Source organism: Megascapheus bottae, chromosome 8 (assembly GCF_031878675.1).
Source record: "Megascapheus bottae isolate mThoBot1 chromosome 8, mThoBot2.hap1, whole genome shotgun sequence".
Classification (NCBI taxonomy): domain Eukaryota; kingdom Metazoa; phylum Chordata; class Mammalia; order Rodentia; family Geomyidae; genus Megascapheus; species Megascapheus bottae.
This window is the reverse complement of record NC_143516.1, coordinates 24,719,749-24,742,918: the sequence shown is the minus strand read 5'-3', so window position 1 is coordinate 24,742,918 and position 23,170 is coordinate 24,719,749. Positions and strand designations below refer to the sequence as shown.

The 23,170-nt window shown below is 37.7% G+C and overlaps 1 protein-coding gene across 1 annotated transcript in view; it reads left to right on the top strand.

Annotated features, from left to right (window-relative positions):
• Lama2 (laminin subunit alpha 2) overlaps positions 1-5,763 on the top strand; it is a 392,099-nt gene extending 386,336 nt beyond the window's left edge. Inside the window, exons 62-64 of the mRNA XM_090337749.1 lie at positions 872-1,002; positions 3,210-3,432; positions 5,100-5,763. Coding sequence (XP_090193875.1) covers positions 872-1,002; positions 3,210-3,432; positions 5,100-5,257 — 512 coding nt within the window. The 3' untranslated portion in view covers positions 5,258-5,763. The remainder of the gene's footprint in view (positions 1-871; positions 1,003-3,209; positions 3,433-5,099) is intronic.
• Positions 5,764-23,170: the final 17,407 nt, after the last annotated feature.

The window sequence follows — 23,170 nt, the reverse complement described above, 5'->3', positions numbered from 1 at the left end:
CAGTAGGACCCTTAATTCCCTGATTAAACAAAGTTGTGGTGATACTTGGAATTTATTTCTTGACTAATAAAATAAAAAAAACTGAGGGGGAAAAAGTGTCCTTGATTTCTTTGCTAAGAGTCTATGCAGTTGATGTGGTCTAGACTCAACTTAACAGATTATTTTATTCCAAAGGGAAAGTATTTTCAATACTTACTAAGAAGATTAAATCACTGAATCCAATATGGAAAATTAGAGACAAAAGAACTAACTAGAGGAACTAGAAAAGCCCATTTATCTCCTAGAATCTTTCCATCAAAGTCTATTGCAATTTCTCTGTTAATAAAATACTTAGAACTTTTAAACTCTTCCAGATTATCGTAGTACCATTAAAAGCCTCTCAATAAAATTTTTTCAATTTTATCCACAGTGAAATGCTTTACTTTATCCAACAGACAAACTTCTAAAATAATCACACTGGGCTTTGAGGTCCTTTGATTCAATCTCAAGTATATCTTTATTCAATTGTTCAATTAATATATATTAAACCCACTGTATTCTGGAAACTTTGTGTACCTAGGAATAAAAATATAGGCTGTACAAACAAAGTCTCACAAAATTTATGTTCTAGAAGGAAAAGAAGAAAAAGGAAGGAAGGAAGGAGGGAGGGAGGGAGAGAGAGAGAGAGAGAGAGAGAGAGAGAGAGAGAGAGAGAGAGAGAGAGAGAGAGAAAGCAACAGCCACAAACTATATGATCATATAGGCCATATGGGTACCTGGAAATGAGAGCTTCATTATGATTGACTAGCATGAGCTAAAAACCATTTCATTGTACATTTCTGGTAACAATCCACATACATTCTACACCTTCAAATTTGTCTTCATTTTACAGTTGGTGGATTCAAAGTGGGACTGGACCTCCTTGTAGAATTTGAATTCCGCACCACCAGAACAACTGGAGTTCTCCTGGGAGTCAGCAGTCAGAAAATGGATGGAATGGGCATTGAAATGGTGGATGAGAAGGTGAGCTTGAGCAGCCCAGCATTTCTGATTTCTTCATCACATTGCTGCTTATACACCGAGATTGCCATTTGGAAGTCTTACTGTTTTCTTTGTTGGATGAAGGCTAGATTGTGTCTTTCGTTTTGTTTTTCCTGAATTACCACCAATTAGGTGTGGTCTCAGCTTCAAAGCTAGCATGCCCTTCAAATGTGTCAATCCCCTAGCAAGGCAATTTGGTTGGCCAGTGTTGAACAAAGCCTTTTAGACCTCTATCTCGGAAGCGCCCAGCTGTTCTCTTTATGAATATGTCGTCAGTGAAACTATTGATTTGGGGAAAAACAGGAAATGGTTGGGATCATCTAAATCAATATTCCTCTTGCAACAGAGTAGTCATCTCTCAGAAAGTCATGTGGTCAGCTAATTTATCAGTTCTCAGTTCTCACTTAAGAGCATCTAGACATCATGTTCTTTTTGTAGGTCATGGGATTTGAACTCTGGTCCTGGGTGATGTCCCTGAGCTCTTCAGCTCAAGGCTACCACCCTACCCTTGAGCCAAGCCCCACTTCCCATTTTCTAGAGGTTAACTGGAGATAAGAGTCTCAGGTCTTTTGTTCCCGGGCTGGCTTTGAACCTTGATCCTCAGATCTCAGCCTCCAGAGTAGCTAGGATTACAAGTGTGAGCCACCCATGCCCAGCTATACAAATACTTTGTCAATTTGCTTATAAGGGATAATCTAATTTTAAGTACCTCTTTATTCCTGTCTGCTTATGAACAGCCACCTACAGTGAGATGATCTGTTTATATATGCTTCCTACTGTCAAGAGCAGATAAAAAGAAGTGGAAGAGCAAGAAATATCACAGGATCCTATTTGGCTATTTAAATTGGAATTCCCTTTGACTCTGTTCCTATCCCCACCCTAAGGGTGCTGTCACTCCAGAAGAAAAACAATGTAGAAACCTGAAATATACTTCCTTCCCCCACCCCAGTCCCTCTACCTTATCCCTTCCTTTCAATCTTCAAACCATCCCAAAAGCAAGACAGGAAACAGAATAAATAAGAAGAAACTTGTTACTTAATAAGAGTGAACAAATAAGCAACATTTAATAATTTTGTCAAATTTTCAAACTGTACATTTACTGCACATTTTCAAGTGTTTTTTTTATTTTATCACCTCCTTATGAACATTGGCATTTTCCAATTACTCTATCCTGTGATTTTTTTCATCCAGCAACTTGTCCATGCAAACTCATTACTTACTACAAACTCCAGTCTTTACACTAAATTCTTTGTTAATATTTACATCACTGTGCTTTACAACCTTTTAACCTATTTACTTGCACTTTTAATCTTTCAAAAATAAAAACCTCTTGTTTCTTTTTTTTTAACCTTGTCAAACGGTTTGCCAAATTGACTAATGTTTTCAATATTTCAGTATGTTTTTCCCCTTCAGCTTCAAAGGAATGCTGACATCTCAAATTTCAGCCATATTACTAAAAAACAGATTTTTCTCATTTAAGCAAGAATTTCTAATCTAAGTTTGTCATTGTTTGAAATTTAACTGGCCTTCTGGCTCAAGTCTCTGGCACCTGTGACATGAAATGTACCCAAAAAAGTAATTTATGTAATTCTCAGTTCTATAAACCATGAAGGGGAAAAATACAATTAAAACATCAAATGTTTACATTTGAAAACAATCCTCTAAACGAAATTTATAAACCAAATTAATGAGTCACATCAAGCAACTTTAAGAAATTGTTACAGAGTTCTTAAAGAGAACTTTCAAAACACTGAAAGATGTGAACAGGACTGTTCTGTGAGTCCTAGCTTGCCTGACCTCAAATTTTTCTGAGCAGAAAAACCAGCTTCATGCTCTGTCTCATCAGGACTAACAAGGCCCAAAAGCAACCAACAGAATCTGTGACTCCGTGATCAGCTTTTTTTTTTTTTTAATTTTAATTTTATTGTTGGAGTAATGTACAGAGGGGTACAATGATGTGCATCTTGTTTTTCCTTTACCTTCCCTTTTTCAAATGAACTAATAAACATATATGTACAATATACTAGGTACCAAAGTCAGATGCAGTAACATCATGCTCCAGTGTTGTATACTTGGCACGATTTTCAGCTGTAGTAGGCCCTAAAGGCCAGCCCAGTTCTCCTGTATGAACTAGCATGACAGCTTTCTATCAAAAATGTTGGTGATTATTCCATCTCTTGCTTTTCCAGCTTCTGTTTCATGTGGATAATGGTGCTGGCAGGTTCACAGCTGTCTATGATGCTGGGATCCCAGGATCTTTGTGTGACGGACAATGGCATAAAGTCACTGCCAAGAAAATCAAACACCGTATTGAGCTCACAGTAGATGGAAACCAGGTGGAAGCTCAAAGTCCAAACCCTACATCTACATCAGCAGATACAAATGACCCCGTTTTTGTTGGAGGTTTCCCAGGTAATCACTAGTGACTCCAACAAGAATTTCTTTGCTCTTTACCTTTGTGGTTTTGCAACATTTATCTTTATATAAGCCTGCGTACATACAAAAACTTTCTTCCTAGCTTTAGAAACTTCTCCTATTAATAACACACTTTGGCTAAATTTTCAGTCTGTAAAATAAGCGTATTACTTATAGAAACCACATGAGAGTAAACTTTTCATGATAGCCACAAAGTTTCAATCATGGGGAGGTAAAAGCTACAGGAAATGAATTTGATGTATAAAAGATATGAATCATTTAATAGCAATTGAGACCAGAGTTGGTTTTCTTTTTTAATTTTCTTAAATCTACTTAAAAATAGCATAAAAATAATTAATGTACCAGAAGAACCATAAAATATTGTGGAATTTGCTTTCTTAAGTTCTAGAAATCATTGGGTTAAATTCAGCAAATTCCCCCTGTAGGTCATTATAGAATTGATATTTTTATTAAAAAGAAAACCAAGCAATAAATCTGCATTTAGAATCCTTCCCCAGCATATTAAATATAACACATTAACCACAGGGAGTTACATAACATATGCATAAAGAGGAGGGGCCAATTTGCTGAGAAGTAAGCCCAGTGCATCTTAGTAAGTACTGCCAAACACAGATTACTACAGTGGTCTTTCTTCATTTCAACAACAGTCTTGTTGAAGGTTCCTCTGTATATCAAACCAACTATAATGTAGTATGTAGCAATAGTGGTCGGAGAAAAAGAGAGTGAATTAATGAGAGCAGTAGGCAGATCCGTTTTCCAACGTTTCTTCAGTCATGGTAAACTCCAGGAGATTAGGAAGGATTCCATTTGCAGTCTATGAAATAAACTAGTTAACACCAAGTAGGCCTATTGCATATTTTCTGTAACCTACCAACCAGCTTAATGCTCAGTGTCTTTATTTGTGCGACATAAAAAAATAGTAAAATTGGGCTGAGAGTTTAGTGGTAGAATGCTTGCGCAGCATGCACGAAGACCTGGGTTCGATTCTTCAGTACCACATACATAGAAAAAAGCCGGGAAGTGGTGCTGAGGCTCAAGTGGTAGAGCTCTAGCCTTGAGAAAGTCCAATGACAGTGCTCAGGCCCTGAGCTCAAGCCCAGGGCAAAAGAAAAAAAAAAGTAAAATTGCATTTTAAAAGTCTAGTCCTCATTCTGTATTTGAACTGCTTGCTTAACTGCATTATTTAGTTAAATGTAATTTTATAGATTTAAGTTACAGCTGTCAAGTTGCTCCTTCTACATCAAATTGTTTCTTGGGTATCTTAATTCCTGGGTATCATAATTCTAGATATTTCTATATTTCATAATACATAATGAAAGTAGATATTTCTCTACAAATCAGTTAGTAAAGCTATAAAGAAAATCAGTAGCTTTATATTTGACAGGGTTTCAATTTAATCTCAAGATTACACTTGACTTTGACATATGCTTTTAACATTTTATAATAAAGCAGAAGTTTAAAACTGAACCCTGAAGGATAAGAGATTTCGATTTGTGGTAGAGAACCTACCTAGCACAAGCAAGGCCCTGGTGTTAAATTCCCAACACTGATAAAGAAGAAGGAAGGGAGGGAGGGAGGGAGGATGGGAGGGAGGGAGGGTGGGTAGAAGGAGAGAAGTTCAAACTTCTTTTCTGTCTTTTCAGATGGTCTCAACCAGTTTGGCCTGACCACCAATGTTCGGTTCCGGGGTTGTATCCAATCTCTGAGGCTCACTAAAGGCACAGGCAAGCCACTGGAGGTTAATTTTGTCAAGGCTTTGGAACTGCGAGGTGTCCAGCCTGTATCATGCCCAACCAATTAGTAAAAAATGAGTTTAATCCCCAGGTGGGTTCATCAAAACTATTATCAAGTAAAAGTAAACATATTTTATCTATGTATGGTAACAAAACTAATGTGTGCAAATATATAGAAATCTTTCTGTATCCGGATGGTGCTAATTCAGACTGCAGACTGAATTTTAGTTCAAGTTCTCTGTCAAGCTTATGATTATTAAACCAATTATAGCATTCTAAATAATTGTTTTGTGTGTTTTTAAGGATAAAACGCAAGTGACTGCAAGTTGTAGAATTTTCCAACAGGGAGCCACTGCAAGAGGAGTTCAGATAGAATTTGTGAAGGCAACATTTTTTTTTTAATGTACTTCTATCAACACTCTGTCATGCTTTTCCCATGTTGATTTTGGCTTTCTGTCCACGCCACAGAAAACAAGTGGATTTTGAATGTGTGATGGGGAGGAAATTAGCTGCCTCAGTCCCTGTGTTTGTAAAAGCATTAGCAAATCATTTCCCTGATCCAAGTTCATTATTAAAAAGTTTAACCAGCCATATGAGTGAATACCTTTTTATGCTGAAGGTTGACAGTATAGATCAGATTCAGGCCAGAGAGCTTAATTACCTGATTTTCTTGTTTAATAATGATTTGTAGACTTTGGGGATAGGAACCAACCTACAGAATGATAATTAAGCCCCCATTTCATGCTACAGTTTTGAGACTCTGGATACCTTACGATAACAGCAAATGTTGCCATCTACACAGGGGTGGAAGAGAGATTGTGCTAGCATGCACTTTTATACTCACTAGGAGAAAAAAGTCTTCCAGAAACACCAACGGTATGCTTCATTGAGTCTTTCAGAGTTGCAGTTTGACCTAAGAAATTCATTTGCCTAAAATGGAAAATAAAATCCATGTTTCATTCTCCTCTTATTCAATCATCTTCAAAGGAGAGAAGGGTCTGTACAAAGAATATTCTAGATTTTATTCACCAGCTTGCCCACTTCAGAGAAAAAAAAAAGTGGTAGCATAACATTTCCCGACATTCAAAGAATAGGGCACTTCCCTCACTCAGTATAGCAATTGTATCAAAAAGAGAAAAAAAATCTGCTGTGCTAGCACTAGCCACTGGGGGACAGGAGATGTTTCTAACCATGGTGCTAATGAACATGCTCTCAGCATTTCACCGTTAGCTAGCCAATTTCTCAATATATATTGTCCATACAATTTTCCTTTTACAGCAAGCCATTCTCAACATTTGCTCAGACTTGTTAGAATATTTCTTGGCAAATTACACAACAAAGAGGAAGGATGGAGAGGGAAGAGGGGAGGGTAAGGGAGGGAAGGAAATTTTTAGAAACGTTTCCAAGCAATTGTCAAGTAAAAGACCTCACCATTCTAGAAAGAAAACCTGCCTACAGTGCCTACAGAATTGAAGTCAATGGAGAGACTAAGAGCTTTATTATGACTATTTCCACACACATAAAAAATAATCATTGAAGCTAGAGAGTCCTTTAACCGACCTTTTAAGCAGAAACACAGTTTGAAAGCCAATGTATTTTGAAAATAAAAGCCATTCCTCTCCTATGAACTGGACACCACTTTGGGGGCTGATACTTGGGATGAGTAAGAGAAGAGACACGTTAGGCTCCTTTAATGAAAAGCTAATGCCTTTCTTTCTGGGTCCTGCACAGAAAGATACATACATTTGAAAGCAAAGGGGCTAAAATTGACACTCCTATCAGGGCCAGGCCCTGCTGAAGTCAATTAGTAGATAAGTGCCTTAGAGGGACAAAACTGGAAGCCGTCTTTGAGATCAGTGAATGTTGTGACTCTCAATTCTGCCTAGACGTTAAAAATAAATTTTGAATTCTTAAATTAAAAAAAAGTTCTTACATTAAGGTATCACTCCAGCCAGCCATTAAGCTGTAACCTCTGACAGGTTTGTGGCATTGGCATTTTCTTAACATTTCTTGATAGATAGATAGATAGATAGATAGATAGATAGATAGATAGATAGGTAATAAATTAGTATATATTTGTTACATAAGACTATATATTTATATGTTATACTTACATATATATAGCATATACTTAGAATATATTTTAGATTTGTATGTAAATATACAGATAGAGATATAGTTCTTGTTATTACCATGCGTGTTTATAAGGAGAGACTAAAGGAAGACCAAGGAAACTGGCTGGTAAGCTCAGAGTTCCACATTAGTCAGTTTTTAATGTGGTCCTAAGAACTTTGTGCCTTTACCCAAATAAAATTCACTGAATTGGTACTGACTAGATTCATACCATAAATCTACCCGCCAGAGTGATCTATGACATTGAATGGATAAAAAGCTCATCCCAAACTTCAGATCTCAAACAATGAGGTTTTTACAAGAGGAAAACATTTCCCCAGCATATTTTACATTAATATATCTTACTTCGACAATCAAATTAATTTTTATCCCTAAACAAAATGAAATGTTTACTTTAGTCAACACCTTCTCAATAATTTGGTTCCCACCTGCCACGCACAGCAATTATGAGGAAAGCAGAATACTTTCCATTCTTTTTCCCAACACCCACTCCTAACAAGGTGTCAGCCTTTCTTGAAAAAGGTGCTCAGCGCTTGACATAAAACATTTATGAGGGGATATTTGTTGAAGTTGCTATGGTGAACATCACTGACAAAGGAAAATGAAAAAGAGCAGATTTCAGCCCCAAACCACCAGAAAACTAACAAACACTCAAAGCTTCAATTAGCAGCTTTAAAAATCTTAACTATTTTCTCCTACATTGATCTAGCCTATTGTCCCCAGCTACAAAAAGCCTTCTAGATTTTTCAACTTCACAAAGAGAAAGACTGAAATTGATTTTTATGTGGGTCGTTTCCTGAGTTAGTATTTAAAATGGATAAACATAACCAACACAAAAACAAAATAGTAAACTTTTGCAGAACATGAATTACTGCTAATGCAACTTTCTTATTGTGTTTTATGATGTCTTTTCATCCATCTCTGCCTATGGAAAGAGAATGAAAGTGTATGTAGTTCTCTCATTTGCCCTATTGAGATGAACAACCATGTCAATTGCAAAGGGCAGCCTAGTGGGAGAGTGCTTACCTCACAGGCACGAAATACTGGTTTCAATTCCTTGGTTCCACATACACAGAGAAAAACAAAAGTGGCACTGTGGCTCAGGTGGTAGAGTGCTAACCTTGAGCAAAAAGTGTTCAAGGACAGTGCCCAGGCCCTGAGTTCAAGCCCCAGGACTAGCAAAAAAAAAAAAAAAAGAAAGAAAGAAAGAAAGAAAAGAAAAGAAAAGGGCACCGGGAGGGAAAGGCTGCCCCAGTCTGGGTACTGAATTCTAACATTATTTCAAAATCTTGATGTGCAAGATGGTGGCATAAACTCACTCTTCAGCACTGTTCTGTGCAAACATACTGAGGCTGTCCTGGAGACAAGACCGTCAAAGAAGTAGTTAAGATAAAGTGAATACAGAAAGGTGGATGCTTCTTCAATATGATCAGTGTCATTTTAGCATAAAGCAAATGAAACACAGGAAAACAGGGAGAGACTTTGTCTAGCTGTAAACCTCCAGAAGAAGGCAGACCTCCTGATGCCTTCATCTTGGACTTCCAACATTCAGAATTATGTGAAAATAAAACTATTGTTTATATTCCTCTGTTGATGATGCATACGTATGTTTTACTACTTCTCACATGTTTACACAGAGGACTCACTCACTAGAAATATAAATAATAATACTTTAAAAATTAAGCCTTGTCAAACATATTATATACCTGTAATCTCAGATCTAGAAGTGGAGGCAAAGAAAGGCCACAAGTTCTAGGCCAGTCTGAGATATATGGCAAGGCCCTGTCTCAACAACAACAACAAAAATTGAGACCAAAGCAGCAGCACATTTTAGATTCCCTGGAGGGTAACATATACATTAGGGAAATCAACTCTACTGATGGTGACTTATTACCATTTATATAACAGAAAATCTTCAGAATTAAAAATATAAAAGAATATCCATAACACACTTAAATTAGAGCAGTTCTTTTCTATTTTCTTGGGGGCATTAGAAAAAGCGTAGAAATATTGTTCTCCTCAAATCAAGGAAATTCTTTTTTATGTCCTTAGGGATATTAGAAATGACCAGATTAATCAAGAAAATGAAATTCTACTCAACTTCATTTCTTGAACTTGTCAGTGGGATGGATTTTCTGTAAGCTGGTTTACATAGTCAGATTTGAAGAACTACTTAGTCAGTCTTGGAAAAATCAAGACCGTTCTTTATTTTAAAGCCATCTCACTGGATCTCAGCACTTCAGTAGCACACACCGACTGCTGCAGGTGGTGGGAAGTTAATATGGATATAGTTTGAAAGTGGATTCATGTTGATGGAGGACGAAGAGAGGGAAAACACACAAACCACAGACTTTCTTTCCAGCTCTAGGACTTAGGAGGTGGGAATTTATCTGCTGTTAAAAACTGGATGGCAGAAACTAATAAGACAATCTGTGTTGTCTGGCATCTCAGAGAGACACAGAGAGTTGCCATCTTGGGAAAGTTTCTCTGGGAGCCCAAGCATAAACACAAATGAGACCTGAAGATCAATGGAACACTGCAGAAAAGACAGGAATAAAATCATACCCCTGTACCCAAGTAACATTTAGTATAACCTCTTCAACAAAAGGTGCTGGGAAAACTATTTATCCATTTGTACACACACACACACACACACACACACACACACACACACACACACACAAATTTATGGGTACACATAGAACATGAATCTGAGAAACTAAATAGGGGAAGGGAAAAGGGAAAAAGAAAGATTCAACATGAATAATGCTGAAATGCAAGTATATATGACAACAACAGCATCAAAAACCACAAATGGAGTTGGAGGCATTGCTCAATTGGTAGAACACTAGCCAATGAGCGAAAGCATCAGAAACTAAATTTGAGTTCCCATTTAGGAACCATCTGGTTGAACAGAGAACTCTGAACGTGAAAGTCTGTACTAACTGAGAAATCAGATCCAAATATTTCTTTATGAAATTAAAAGTGCAAAGCTTCTCAAATTCTCAGACTTGCTTTGATAATTTTCTCCTGTCATTAGTGAATGAGTTCAATAAAATATTTGCCATGTATTCACATTGCATTAGACTGGGAGGCATACATTTTTAACAGTAAAAACTATATTTTGGGTCTAGGGATGTGACTCAGTGGTTTCTAGCATGCATGAAGCCCTGGGTTTGATTCCTCAATACCACATAAACAGAAAAACAAAACAAAAAGCTGGAAGTAGAACTGTGGCTCAAGTGGTAGCATGCTAGCCTTGAGCAACAGGAGCTCAGGGATAGGGCCCAGGCCCTGAGTTCAAGCCCCAAGACTGACACCCCAGAAAAAGAAAAACCAAAAGGGAAAAAAAGGAAGAAAGCAAAAAGAATAATGGAATAGCTAACTTAATTTACTGAGGTTAATTCAAAACTAAACACTAAAATTTTATTTACTTATTGTGTTGTTTTTCAATCTACCAACCCTGTTTCTATGTCATATGTTTCCATCCCTGAATAACCGAACAGAGTACCTAACCCTAAACAAGGTACAGATTGTGTCATGTGTGTGAATGGACCTGCACAGTACAAGATGTATTGCTGTGGATCACAACTTTAAAAGTTAACATGAAGGGTACTTTAAGTAATACTCTGAGGAAATAATACAATGAGAAAATTACTAGAAATAGTCAAATAAAAATAAGAAAGCACTATCATTAGAATATTATTTTAATTCTACCTAGTTTACCCAACTCACTTAAACCATACCTGGTTTATCAATTTGACTGAATTCCTAAACTATATTAGAAATCTTACTTTTAAAAAATGTGGTCTGACTACACCAGTTATCAAGCACTTTCACTGCCTAAAAGCTCATCTCTATGAAGAATAAGAAAGATACAGTATCAGTGAAGACAAATGTTGGGAGAACAAAGTTCTTGAAGAAATAATTGAGCTGAAGGGATAATAAAAAGAACCTAAGGACATCCAGGTAAGATACAATAATATGTAAAATTCTTCTTTTTTTAATTCAAACATGTCGAAAATCTTATTTCCTTAACAAACTCTGGAGCGGAGAGCTCCATAAAAGAAAAAGAAAAGAAAAGACAAAGAACATTTTGTTCAAGTCGAATTTGAAGTGAGAATAAAATATTTCTCAGGATCTATTTCTAAAACTGACATCAAGACCTAAGCTAATGAACGCTTATGAAATGATTGTAATGGCTCATACATAAGAACAATTCTGAGAAAACGAAGCTTCAATTTGACTGGGATATGTTTAACAATTCTTTCTAAGGTAAGAGAACGTTATGTTTACTGCACTTGTTGAGCCATGGGGACCTCCTGTCCCTTAGTGTTTTCATCTTCTAAAACCAAGTCTTTTGGAGATTTACCCCTTTCATTATCTCTGCTGCAGAGAAAGCGTTTAGAACTCAGCAAGCGAATATTTCCCCATGTTCCTGCCTAACAGTCCTGAGATGAGAAGGAATCCGGCTGGCTAGAAACAATGAGGCTCCAGGGAATGCACAAGACTTGACCCTGGGTTCATTGCTCCTCAGCAGAAGAGCACAGCCTACCAAGGAAGCAAAGGTGGAGAGATGACACTGTAAAAACTTCATCCAACACCAAGGCCAACAGTAGAGTCTCGGCTGCAATGTTCTATTCTGATGGAAACTACTAGACACTGTAGGTCAATCTCGAGCCAATTCTTACAAGTCTTTGATAGCAAAATCTACCCATTTTAGACAGGGGGAAAAGAAAAAAAAAACACTTGAAATCAATTTAGTATTTTGCCCAACGACACCAAGACAAAAAGACTTGGAACTATGAACTTTTTATCAAGCCAGATGCCAGTGACTCATATCTATAATCCTAGCTACTCAGGAAGTTGAGATCTGAGGATCATGGTTCAAAGTCAGCCTGGGAACAAAAGTCCAGGAGACTCTTATCTCCAATTAACCACAAGAAAACCAAAAGTGATACTGTGGCTCAAGTGGTAGTGCACTATCCTTGAGCTGAAGAGCTCAGGAACAGCACCCATTTCATGCCCCATGACCACCATCAACAACAACAACTAAAATTGTCAGATTCAAAATCTCAAAATAAAATTCTAGATTGTTTTTGGTATTTTAGAGGGTTTTTTTGACAGTTCTGAAAAATATATTTTTTCAAATTTTATTGTAGAGGTGATGTATACAGGGGTAATAAGTATAATACCCTTGGTATAGGTAAATAAGTACATTTCCTCTTGAGCGGTGTCATCCCCTCCCTCATTCTCCCCCAATTTTTCCCCTCTAGACTTTACTCCCCGCATTGTTGCTGTGTGTCCCCTTCTCCTCTCCAAATCATGTAAACACCTATGTCAGAAAAAGGGTACAGAAATCATAAATGACAACAAGAAGGAATAGTTTTTGTTCAGCCTCAAGTATTTTCTTTTTTGTTGTTTCTTTTTCTCTTTTTTCTTTCCTTTTTTCCTTCGTTTATTCTCCTCTGCTGTTGTTGTTTGTTTACTTAATGGATTCCTCGGGATTAAATTAAATAGTGGCTGTGAATCCAGTGCTGCTCTCCATGAGAAGAGAGGAGATAGCTATCATTTGAGACTCTTTCGGCAATATGTGTTTAGATTGCAGAAATATACAGGCACTTAGTGAGATTAGCTGCATGCTATCCTTCCCGCAGTTCTTTTGTTTACAAGTAAAATCTCTCCAGTCAGCCAAAGCAACACCAGTGTGTTTGTGATCAGAATATCACAGCTTTTTGTGGAGCCCAAAGAAGACACAGAATCCTGGCTCAGGACAATGTGCAATGAAAGGTGAAAGCTATCAGGCCTTGAAGCAGCTCTTGTGCCTCTAGCTCTGCTTCCCACTATGCTACTGCTTCGTTCATTTCTCTATCCAAACGGACCTCCTATGCTATGACTGAAGTAAATAGAAAACCCCTAATTATGTTAAGGGACCCATGGAGAAGTATCAACTGTACTCGTTCCAAGTGTTAAATTCCCTGAAAACAAAGCATGATTGGCTGTATGTGAATCATGTCTTGTGTGTAGCCCAACCTGTTTTCACCATTGGAAGAATCAGGTGGTCCACAGAATATCCAGGTGTGGAAAAGACCCTAGAGAGGAGGGAGTTTGACAAGGCCCAAACTCTAAAAGCTATTCAACCATAGTGCAAATAAAATAGATATAATAAATTCAGAATGAGTGCACATATATAGGGCGGTTCTGAGTTTCTAGTAAGACTTGATTATAAGGATTTGGGAAAGAAAATAGAAGGTAATCCAAGCAGAAGAATATGAAGACTGAACTTCCACAGAGAGTGACTTAATGAATGAAAACATCATTTTTAAACAAAGCATGCAGCAGTGGTAATAAATATTTTTAAATAATGAGCTGACATCTTGAGAGCAAAGGTTTTTGATATTCCCAAAGAGATTGTAAGAATTATGTAGTGTCTCTCTGAATCCCTTCAGAGATGATAAATGAATTTCTCCACTAAGTGCTGGTCTTGAAAGCTTTTTTACCACAAGTAAAAGAAATATTTACTTATTGATTAAGTCATAATGAGTTTTTAAAGTCTTTCTTCTTTTTCTCCCCCCTTGTTTCTAAACAACTTCATCTGTCTGATAAATTAATCTAAATGCTCCAAAATTAAAGGCCTACTTGCTTACTCAAAAGAGAGTGCTGGGGGCGGGGAGTTTGGCCTAGTGGTATAGTGTTTGCCTAGCATGCACGAAGACCCAGGTTCAATTCCTTGGTACCACATACATAGAAAAAAAGCCGGAAGTGGTGCTGAGGCTCAAGTGGTAGAGCTCTAGCCTTGAGAAAGTCCAACGACAGTGCTCAGGCCCTGAGCTCAAGCCCAGGACTGGCCAAAAAATAAATAAATAAATAAATAAATAAATAAATAAATAAATAAATAAATAAATAAATAAGAGTTCTGGGTGCCAGTGATTCACACCTGTAATCACACCTGAGATCTGAGGATCTGAGGATCTTCATTTGTTGAAGCCAGCCAGGCAGTAAAATCCATGAGACTCTTATCTCCAATAAACTACCAAAAAAGCCAGAAGTGGAGCTGTGGAGTGCTGGCCTTCGAGTAAAAGTATCCAGATCTTGCATTCAAGCCTCGGGCCTGGAAGAGAGAGAGAGAGAGAGGGGGGGGGGGGAGGGGAGGATCTATACATAGCAAAAACGTTTTCTGTTTTCCTGTAAAGGAATTACTTTGTGTCGGTCCGATGCCTTGAACATAAATGTCTTCATCTCCAAATGAAGCAAATGAAAGAACATTCAGTTATTCAAATGTACGATTCTGATAAAGTATGCTTTTCAGAAACAAACAGCTCTAGTAATGTCTAGGCCGGTCATGAATGAGCCAGATCACATACCTCACCCAGGCCCTTTCCGCCAGATCTCAACTACAAAGTGAAGAAAGACAGAGCATTTCCAGATTTCTCCAGTTTAAATCATTTGGTTAAGATCAACCTCTCAATCCATCAATAAATAATAAGGCTTTACCTGCTTAAGAGAATAGAATTAAATCAAGAAGGAAACATCAAAGAAAAGATAATAGATCATGTAATAATACTATATAAAGTTAGATGAAAGGTGAGCTCAAGGTGCTAATTCAACTGCTCTTCAACAGTGCCACTCCACTGCCCATAGCTGGCACACACTAAACTCAGAAGGCCCTTGGAGATGAGATGGCTTCAGACAGTAGGCCAAACAATGACTCTGTTCTGCTTTTATTTGACAGTGAAATTGGACAGGCACCATTTTCAAAAGGGGTGCCAAAAAGTCCAACAATATCTCTGTAACTTAAAAAAAAGAGGCAGCATATAAAATTGGGTTTAGTAATGAAAGACTTTACTTGGCATCATTTAAGTGTAGGCCAGGCTACAGGAATGGTTATATCTATTTGAGACAAGTTGGGAGACAGTTAACAACGTTTGCAATTCATATTCAGCATTCAGAAGATGCCCAGCCATAATCAGTGAGGCTAGGTTTAGGTGACTGGATAGAAAAAATAATAATTGGATGAAAACTCTGGCAAGGACAGCTATTTAAACACATAGCTTGTGTAGAGAAAAAGTAATTTACCTTGAAGGCTGAAATCCAGAGTTTGATTATGCCACTGAGATATCTGACTTAAAGTTTCTGAAATCATTTAAAGTTTCTGACTTAATTTGTAATAATAATATGAACAATAAATAATAATAATAAATAATACCACCTTCCCTGCCTTAGATCCTTGCTTGCATATCCTTTCTTGAACTTTTAATTGACTATAGTGAATAAATGCTCTGTCATTTTGCTTGTCTTGCAGTTTGCTGCCTATTTTTAGTTTCTTTAAGGTAAATTATTTAATCTTAAAGGCACTCCACTTTAAATCTAAATTTGATTTTGGAGTGGAAAAGTTCTGGAAGGGCTTAAGATGCTTCATCGTACTATTCAATTTATTTCTTATTTCTGTCTAGTGTTTTAGTCCAATACCCCAAATTTTTTCTTGCTTGTTTTCCTATGATGTTTACTTTTAGTTATATTTTTTAGTGTGTCATTACTTTTCATACTCCAACTCTGTCTTTTGTGTTTCTTATATTTTACTTGCTGTGGAAAATTGAGTAAGCACCTCTTGGTTTTTAAATGCCTGGACATTTGTTTTGGTGCATAGAATTAAGTGCTCTCCTCAATACTTTGAAGGTCTGATCTATTGTATTCACATATTATTTCGTTATTATCTTTGCAGGCTTTCTTTCTTTTCTGTTTGGTAGTTTTTAACATTTCTTTTTCTTTGTGTATGATAAAATTTGGCTACAAGGTATTTAGGTGAAGATTTGGTTGTTTCTGTATTACTCTGAATTCAAGATACTTTATTCAATTGAGGCAGATTCTTTCAATTAAGAGGGATACTGTATCCCATTTCTTTGGATAATGACTCCAAATTCTTTTATTCGCCATCTTAGAGACTTATATTGAAGTATTATTTTTAGCAAACAATCTGTCATCTTTCATAGTTCTGGGACTGATCAAGTTTTTATGGGAGATGCAACTGATACAACTTGGGAGTCTTTTTAGAGAGAGGATATAAAAAGTAAAAACAACAAATAAAAATAAATGTTTATTTCAAATAAGAAAAGTAAATACAAAAGTTATACATTGAAACAGCAAATATTTCAACCATCAAACTATCCAACGTATATTTGATAGTTACCACCTATGAAATGCATATTAACTGCTACCATGCTTCTTCATAATTGGATACTCATTCTTGTATTGCAGTATCTTTTGCAGTTGAGGGATAGAAAGATGCTTTCATTTGTCCTCTAACTTTTTTCACTTCTTGTTGTTTTTTGTTTTTTTCTTTTTGCCAGTTCTGGAGCTTGAACTCAGGGCCTGGGCATTGTCCTTGGGCTTTCTCAAGGCTAGCACTCTACCACTTGAGCCACAGCACCACTTCTAGCTTTTTCTGTATGTATGCTAGGCAAGCATTTACTACTAGGCCATGTTACTGGCCCTCCCTTATTTTTCTTAACTTTGTGGTATGTGCAATGAATTTTTTTACTGCATTTCCCTCTCTTTTACCCTTCATTTGTCTACTTCTCTCCCTTTGGCCCCAGCCCCTCCTCTTGCAAATACTCATTTCCTAGTTATTCTAAGTAACCCTAATGTATTATCTGTAATTCCATGTGTGGGAATATTCCCAATTGCTGGCCCTATCACTACAGTAGTGTGACAGCCCTTGGTACCTGTTTTGATTTTCCTGGTAATTTTGGAGATGGAGTCTAGAAAATTTTTCTTCCCTGGCTGGCCTTGAGCTTTGCAAAACTCCAAAATTCTACCTCTAGAGCAGCTGGAATTACAGGCATGAGACATTGGCACCTGGAGTGTTTTGTTATTTAAAAAAAAATTCTACACATCTGATGAGATTCTCACATGTGCTCATGGAAGCAACCAGTTCAGCCCTTTTCTTGTTACCCTTATAAATAGGATATGCAGACCTAGCACTCTGCCACACATGCACTCATAGTGCCGATGCAGAACCACATCAGCACTCAGGCCTCAATGGTGTCACCTATAATCTCAGCTGCCAAAAAGTCTGAGACTTGGAGAATCACAAGTTCAAAACCAGTAGGAGCAGAAAAGTTCATGAGACTCCATCTCCAATTAGCTAGTAAATATCAGACTGGAGATATGGCTCAAGTTCTCAAATGTGAGATGTGAGCAAGAATGCCAAGAGAAAACATCAAGGCTCTGAATTCCCCCCTCTCTCCCATCCCCCCTTCCTCCCACGCTCCCTCCCTCCATTCCTTCCTTCCTACTTACCTAACTACACACACACACACACACACACACACACACACACAGCAGAAAAATGCCTTTTCCAAACAGATGTAGAGTAATTTGGCCATTCAACAGAGAGCAGATTGATGGATAAACATTATGACGCTGCTCACAAACACAAATGCACACGTCCCACACATACACAACCTCGAAACAGATGGTATATCACAAAAAGAGCAAGATGCAAGTCAAATTCTGCTTTCATTCCTCACACAAAAAGAACCAGACATCCACAATAAGGCGCATAAAAAAATGTCTTTGTCTTATAACACTATACACTGAAACATGCTCGCACATAGAAACAACATCCTCATGGCATCACGCCCTAGTCTTGTCACTGGCGTGAGCCATCTGGAAAGCCACAGGGCCAGAGGTGCTGTGGTTTGAAGCACTGCTGCAACTGTAAAGTCTCCTGAGCTCTCTGCAATTCTCTACTTTGTTCCTGAACAATTGCAAGTCTATCTTACTTTACCAACCATCAAAATTGTGTCTAACACTGTATACACTAATTAGTAAAAGCCTCTACTGAATGATTCCACAGTGTTGGAAGCGGAGCCTTTGTCTAGTAAACATCTGCCGCCTTCCTGGAGAATGAGAAGGCCTCAGGGATGGGCATTCTGAGTAAAATATAATATATGGATATCTGCATGTATCATACTGAAACACCGTCATGTTAAGTTAAAAAATGAATTAAAAAAATAAATGACATAGTACTGGTAGGTAGCTCATTCCTGAAATCTTAACTGCTTACAAAGCTGGGATCTGGAGCATTGTGTTTTGAGGAAGAAAAGTTCACTTGACTTCATCTCCAAACTAACCTTTTAAAAAGCAGGGTTGGGGGGCTGGGAGTTTGGCCTAGTGGTAGAGTGCTTGCCTAGCATGCACGAAGACCCGGGTTCGATTCCTCGGTACCACATACATAGAAAAAAGCTGAACATGGTGCTGAGGCTTCAGCCTTGAGAAAGTCCAAGGACAGTGCTCAGGCCCTGAGCTCAAGCCCAGGACTGGCCAAAAAAAAAAAAAAAGCAGGGCTGGAATATAATGAGATAATGAGTGATTGTTGTCCTTAATGTACTATGTTATCTCTCATCTCTTTTGCTGTCCCTTGGTTATCTCATATTGTTACAGCATTTCTCCTGGTTATCTGATATATGTATATATACATATTTGGTTATTTGAAATAGGATAGGGAAGGGAGGAAAACAAGATGAGGGGTTGGGGTGGGGGGAGGGAAATGGGGACCAAGATATGAGAAAGAGTATCAATGTATGCGAAGTAATGCACCGTCTATCTGGCAAATATAATGTAACCCTTCTATTAACTACAATAAAAAATATATGAAAAAAAAAGCAGGGCTGGCTGGGCCGGGAGTTTGGCCTAATGGTAGAGTGCTTGCCTAGCATGCACTAAGACCCAGGTTCGATTCCTCCATACCACATACATAGAAAAAGCCAGAAGTAGTGCTGTGATTTAAGTGGCAGAGTTACTATCTTTGAGAAAAAAGCCCAAGGCCAGTGATCAGGCCCTGAGTTCAAGCCCTAGGACTGGCACAAAAAAAAAAAAAAAGCAGGGCTGGAATAATAGTTCAAGTATCTGAATTCCAACATAGAAAGTGTCTAGGACATGAGTTTAAACCTCACAACTGCCAAGAAATAAAAGGATATCAGGAAAGTAAAACAGAATCCATTGGCAAGCGATAGGGGGAGTTGGGAGCAGGCTGTGGGAAGCAGCAAGAGTAGGGAAAGATAATGCAAAGGATGCCTGTGAAGGTTAATACAGTTCAAGTAATTTATTCACATGTATAAAAATACAATAATGAAACCTTATTTGCATGTATAACAATGTAACCTATTGACATTATTTTAAGAAGCAGGTAGGGGAGTAAGGGAAAGTTATAAAAGATGATATTTATTAGAATACATCTTATACATGTGTGGAAATGTTACAATGAAAGCCTCTTTGTACAACCTATATACACTCAAAAAACAGTATAGAACCAGGCACACACCTGTAATCCTAGCTACTCAGAAGGCTGAGATCTGAGGATCATAGTTCAAAGCCAGCCTGAGCAGAAAAGCTCCTATGAATCTATTATACGTAATTAACCAATCAAAAACAGGTGTGGTGCTGTGGTTCAAGGTGATAGAGTGTTAGCCTTGAGCAAAAGCACACAGGAACAATGCCCAGGCCCTGAGTTCAAGAACCACAACAGACAAAAAAATAGTATAGATTCCTGTATCAGCTTTAGTAGTCTTTTGTCTTGAATAATACAAAGTATTCTTCATAGAACTGAAAAGATGGTCTGCCTCCTCTCCCAGAATCACATGCTAACCATTTCCATACAGTCCTATGTACAATTCTTTTAGGGGAAAAAATAAAACTATGATTGGAATTTGGGTTCACTAATTGAAACACATTTTGTTTTATTTTTTATTGCTTGAGATATTTTTATAAGGTCTTGCATTTTTGCAAATTGTCAGACTATTAGCCTCCTACTGCTAACCTTTGTGCCCTACACTCCAAGCACATGTCCTGATTCATATTTCGGGCACCTGTGCAGAGGTCATAATTCCTCCTCTTAAGTGTAGTATTTAGAGTAAAAATGGCCTGATGGGAATCAAATGCAATCATGGAAACCATGCCTCTTACACCACTGAGCTGGACATTCTGGCTGTTCATATGTTCACACAAAATTTATTGCAGCTATTGGCTGATGTTGAGGTTTTAATCTCTTGTTATGTTATATCTTTCGCACCTGCATGAAAATACTCAATGTAGGGCTTTGTCATTCTGCAATAGTATGGTGGACTTTTCCACCAAAATTGAGGGAGTCAGGGTTTCCCATGTACATTTGATCTTACAAATTTTCCTATGTAATGCGTAATATTCTTTTTATGCGTGATATTCTTTTTAAAGAATATTTATTCTGCCATCTGGGTGAACAGATGGATGAATGGACAGACAAAAGATGTCACACTACTGCACTCAAAGGGCCATGTTTCACAGTCAGCAGTGCTATCCTTAAACTATTTCAAGCTTTGTATGCTGCTTCTATTATTTCCCTACCATTGCCCCACTTTCTTACTTCTTTGACTATTTCATGCAGTTGCCCCTAGCAGGCAAGGGAGTTGCAGCTGAAGAACAAAGCTTCTCCTGGAGAAATTGTAATTAATAGAGTGTTACCCTTTGGCATGGATTATAGAGCTGCCCAATGATCCCAACTCCCTCTGGAGAATCAGTTGATGCAGTGGAAGCTGATTTGATGCATTTCTGATACTGTATCCTCTCCTGGTACTGGGTACGCTAAAAACAACTCTGCGAGGAGATTAGGTTTCATGACACATGTAATCACAGCACAGCAGGACTTCAGCAAACAGCAAATTTAGAGGTGGCTAGGGAAAACAAACAATTATGGAAGAGAAAAGTTAAGAATTGAAGAGGGAAGACTCCAAAGGCAGAAAATCCTTTCCTTTCCAGCCTCGAGTTAGAGAAGCATAAATATAGTAGTATATTGCACAATTATCCAACAGAAATGGACTCTGGGCACTGCCAATCTGGGACTGTTTGTCCCAGACAATCTTCTAGGTAAGTTGACTGATTATCAGTCCCACAAGCCATGTTGTCATTCTATGTGAAATAATGATTGTGATTCTGATGATAATTGTAAAAGTCTGGCAAACAATGAACCTTTAAACCTAATGTAATTCCCAGGAAATTGAGATGTGATAAGGGCTTTGACAAAAATGTTGGAGAAACAGTGTTACTCAGTCTTTTTAGATGACTAGAAGATGAATGCCACTGGCCTCAGATACTTGATTATTTTATTCAGTGATTTTTGTTTCTCAAAACTGTGTTTTAAACTCTACAATTGTGTATTTAAACCTACAATATGTGTATTAAATTCTATAATTGGTTAAGTTATTCTTTTATGTTTTCTCGATTAAAAAAAAAATGCCTACAAAACTTAACCAAAAGCTGAACATTGTTGGCTCATGAGGATAATCCTAGCTCCTCAGGAGGCTGAGATCTGAGGATCACAGTTCAAAGCCAGCCTGGGTGCAAATGTTCATGAGACTCTTATCTCCAATTAGCCACCAGAAAACCAGAGATTGCTCTGTGGCTCAGGAGATAGAGTGGTAGCCTTGAGCTGAAGACCTCAGGGACAGCGCCCAGACCCAGAGTTCAAGCCCCACGACAAAGAAAAAAAAAAAAAGACCAAAATTCACTTTCTCTTTCTCTTTCACAGTCTACTCTTGTCAATGTCCCTTCAGGTCTACAAAGCTTCCATTCCCCTGTTCCAAACCCTCATTATATAGCTTTCTTTTCTATTTTTCCTTTTTAAATTGAACATTTGATACAAGGTCTCACTATTCAGGCAACACTGGCTTTATATGATGCTACTGAAGTAGTGAAGTAATCGATCCTGAGTCCTCGGGTTACAGGTATGCAACACCACACTCAGCTTTTTTATATCTTTATGTTCACATGTACACAAAGAAAAATATTTCTCTAGTTTTTTGGTACGTAAATTATGTGTGTGTGTGTGTGTGTGTGTGTGTGTGTGTGTGTCCTGAGGTTTGAACTCAAGGCCTGGGCACTACCCCTGAGCTTTTCTAGCACTCTTGCCATTTGAACCATAATTCCACTTCTGGCTTTTTGGTGATAGAAGGTCTCTTAGATTTTCCTGTCTGAGCTGGCTTCAAACCACAATCTGCAGATTTTTAGCCTTCTGTGTAGCTAGGATTTTAGGCATGAGCCATTGGGTGCCCAAATTTTTAAGGCATATTTTAATAAGTGAATATTTAAAAAGAGAAAAGGAATCATTATGCATATTATACATTTTTTAATATTCGCACTGCCATGAAACTTAGCAAAATAGCATTATTAATTATTTGTCCAGCACCATGATCTGTTTGGAAGGGAAATATATATATATATATATATATATATATATATATATATACACACACACACACATATATATATATATATATATATAGAGAGAGAGAGAGAGAGAGAGAGAGAGGGACACAGAGAGAGAGAGAAAGAGAGAGAGAGTAAACTTCACCTGAGTACTAAAAATACCACCATAGTTGGCTTAGTGATTATTCTGAATGGCTTTCTTGCTTCTATTTCATGTTTGAAAGATACTAACTAAACTACCTTCCACGTGGGAGGAAAATGGCATTTCTGTCTTGATTAGATGTCCTCTTCATCCTCTTCAAGAAAAGAGAAAGGAGGGTGGACAAATCAGTCACTGAGCACGAGCCAGAGAATCTTAATTTGAATCATTTAGCTACAAGCCTTCTATATCTTTCAGGCGTCTTGGCAGTAGCAAACTTGTACATATGTGACTGAGTCTCCAGTCAGGGTAAGGACTCCTAAAGTAAAAAGAAGTTGTGGAGCCAGTCCCAGGGAGAATGGACTTCTACCTCAGAAAATGACAAGTCAGCAACTCGACAACAGATTCGGTGTAGGTTCTGGCTTGATTTCAAGTGAGAAGAATCCTGGGAAAGGTTTCTGTTTCCACT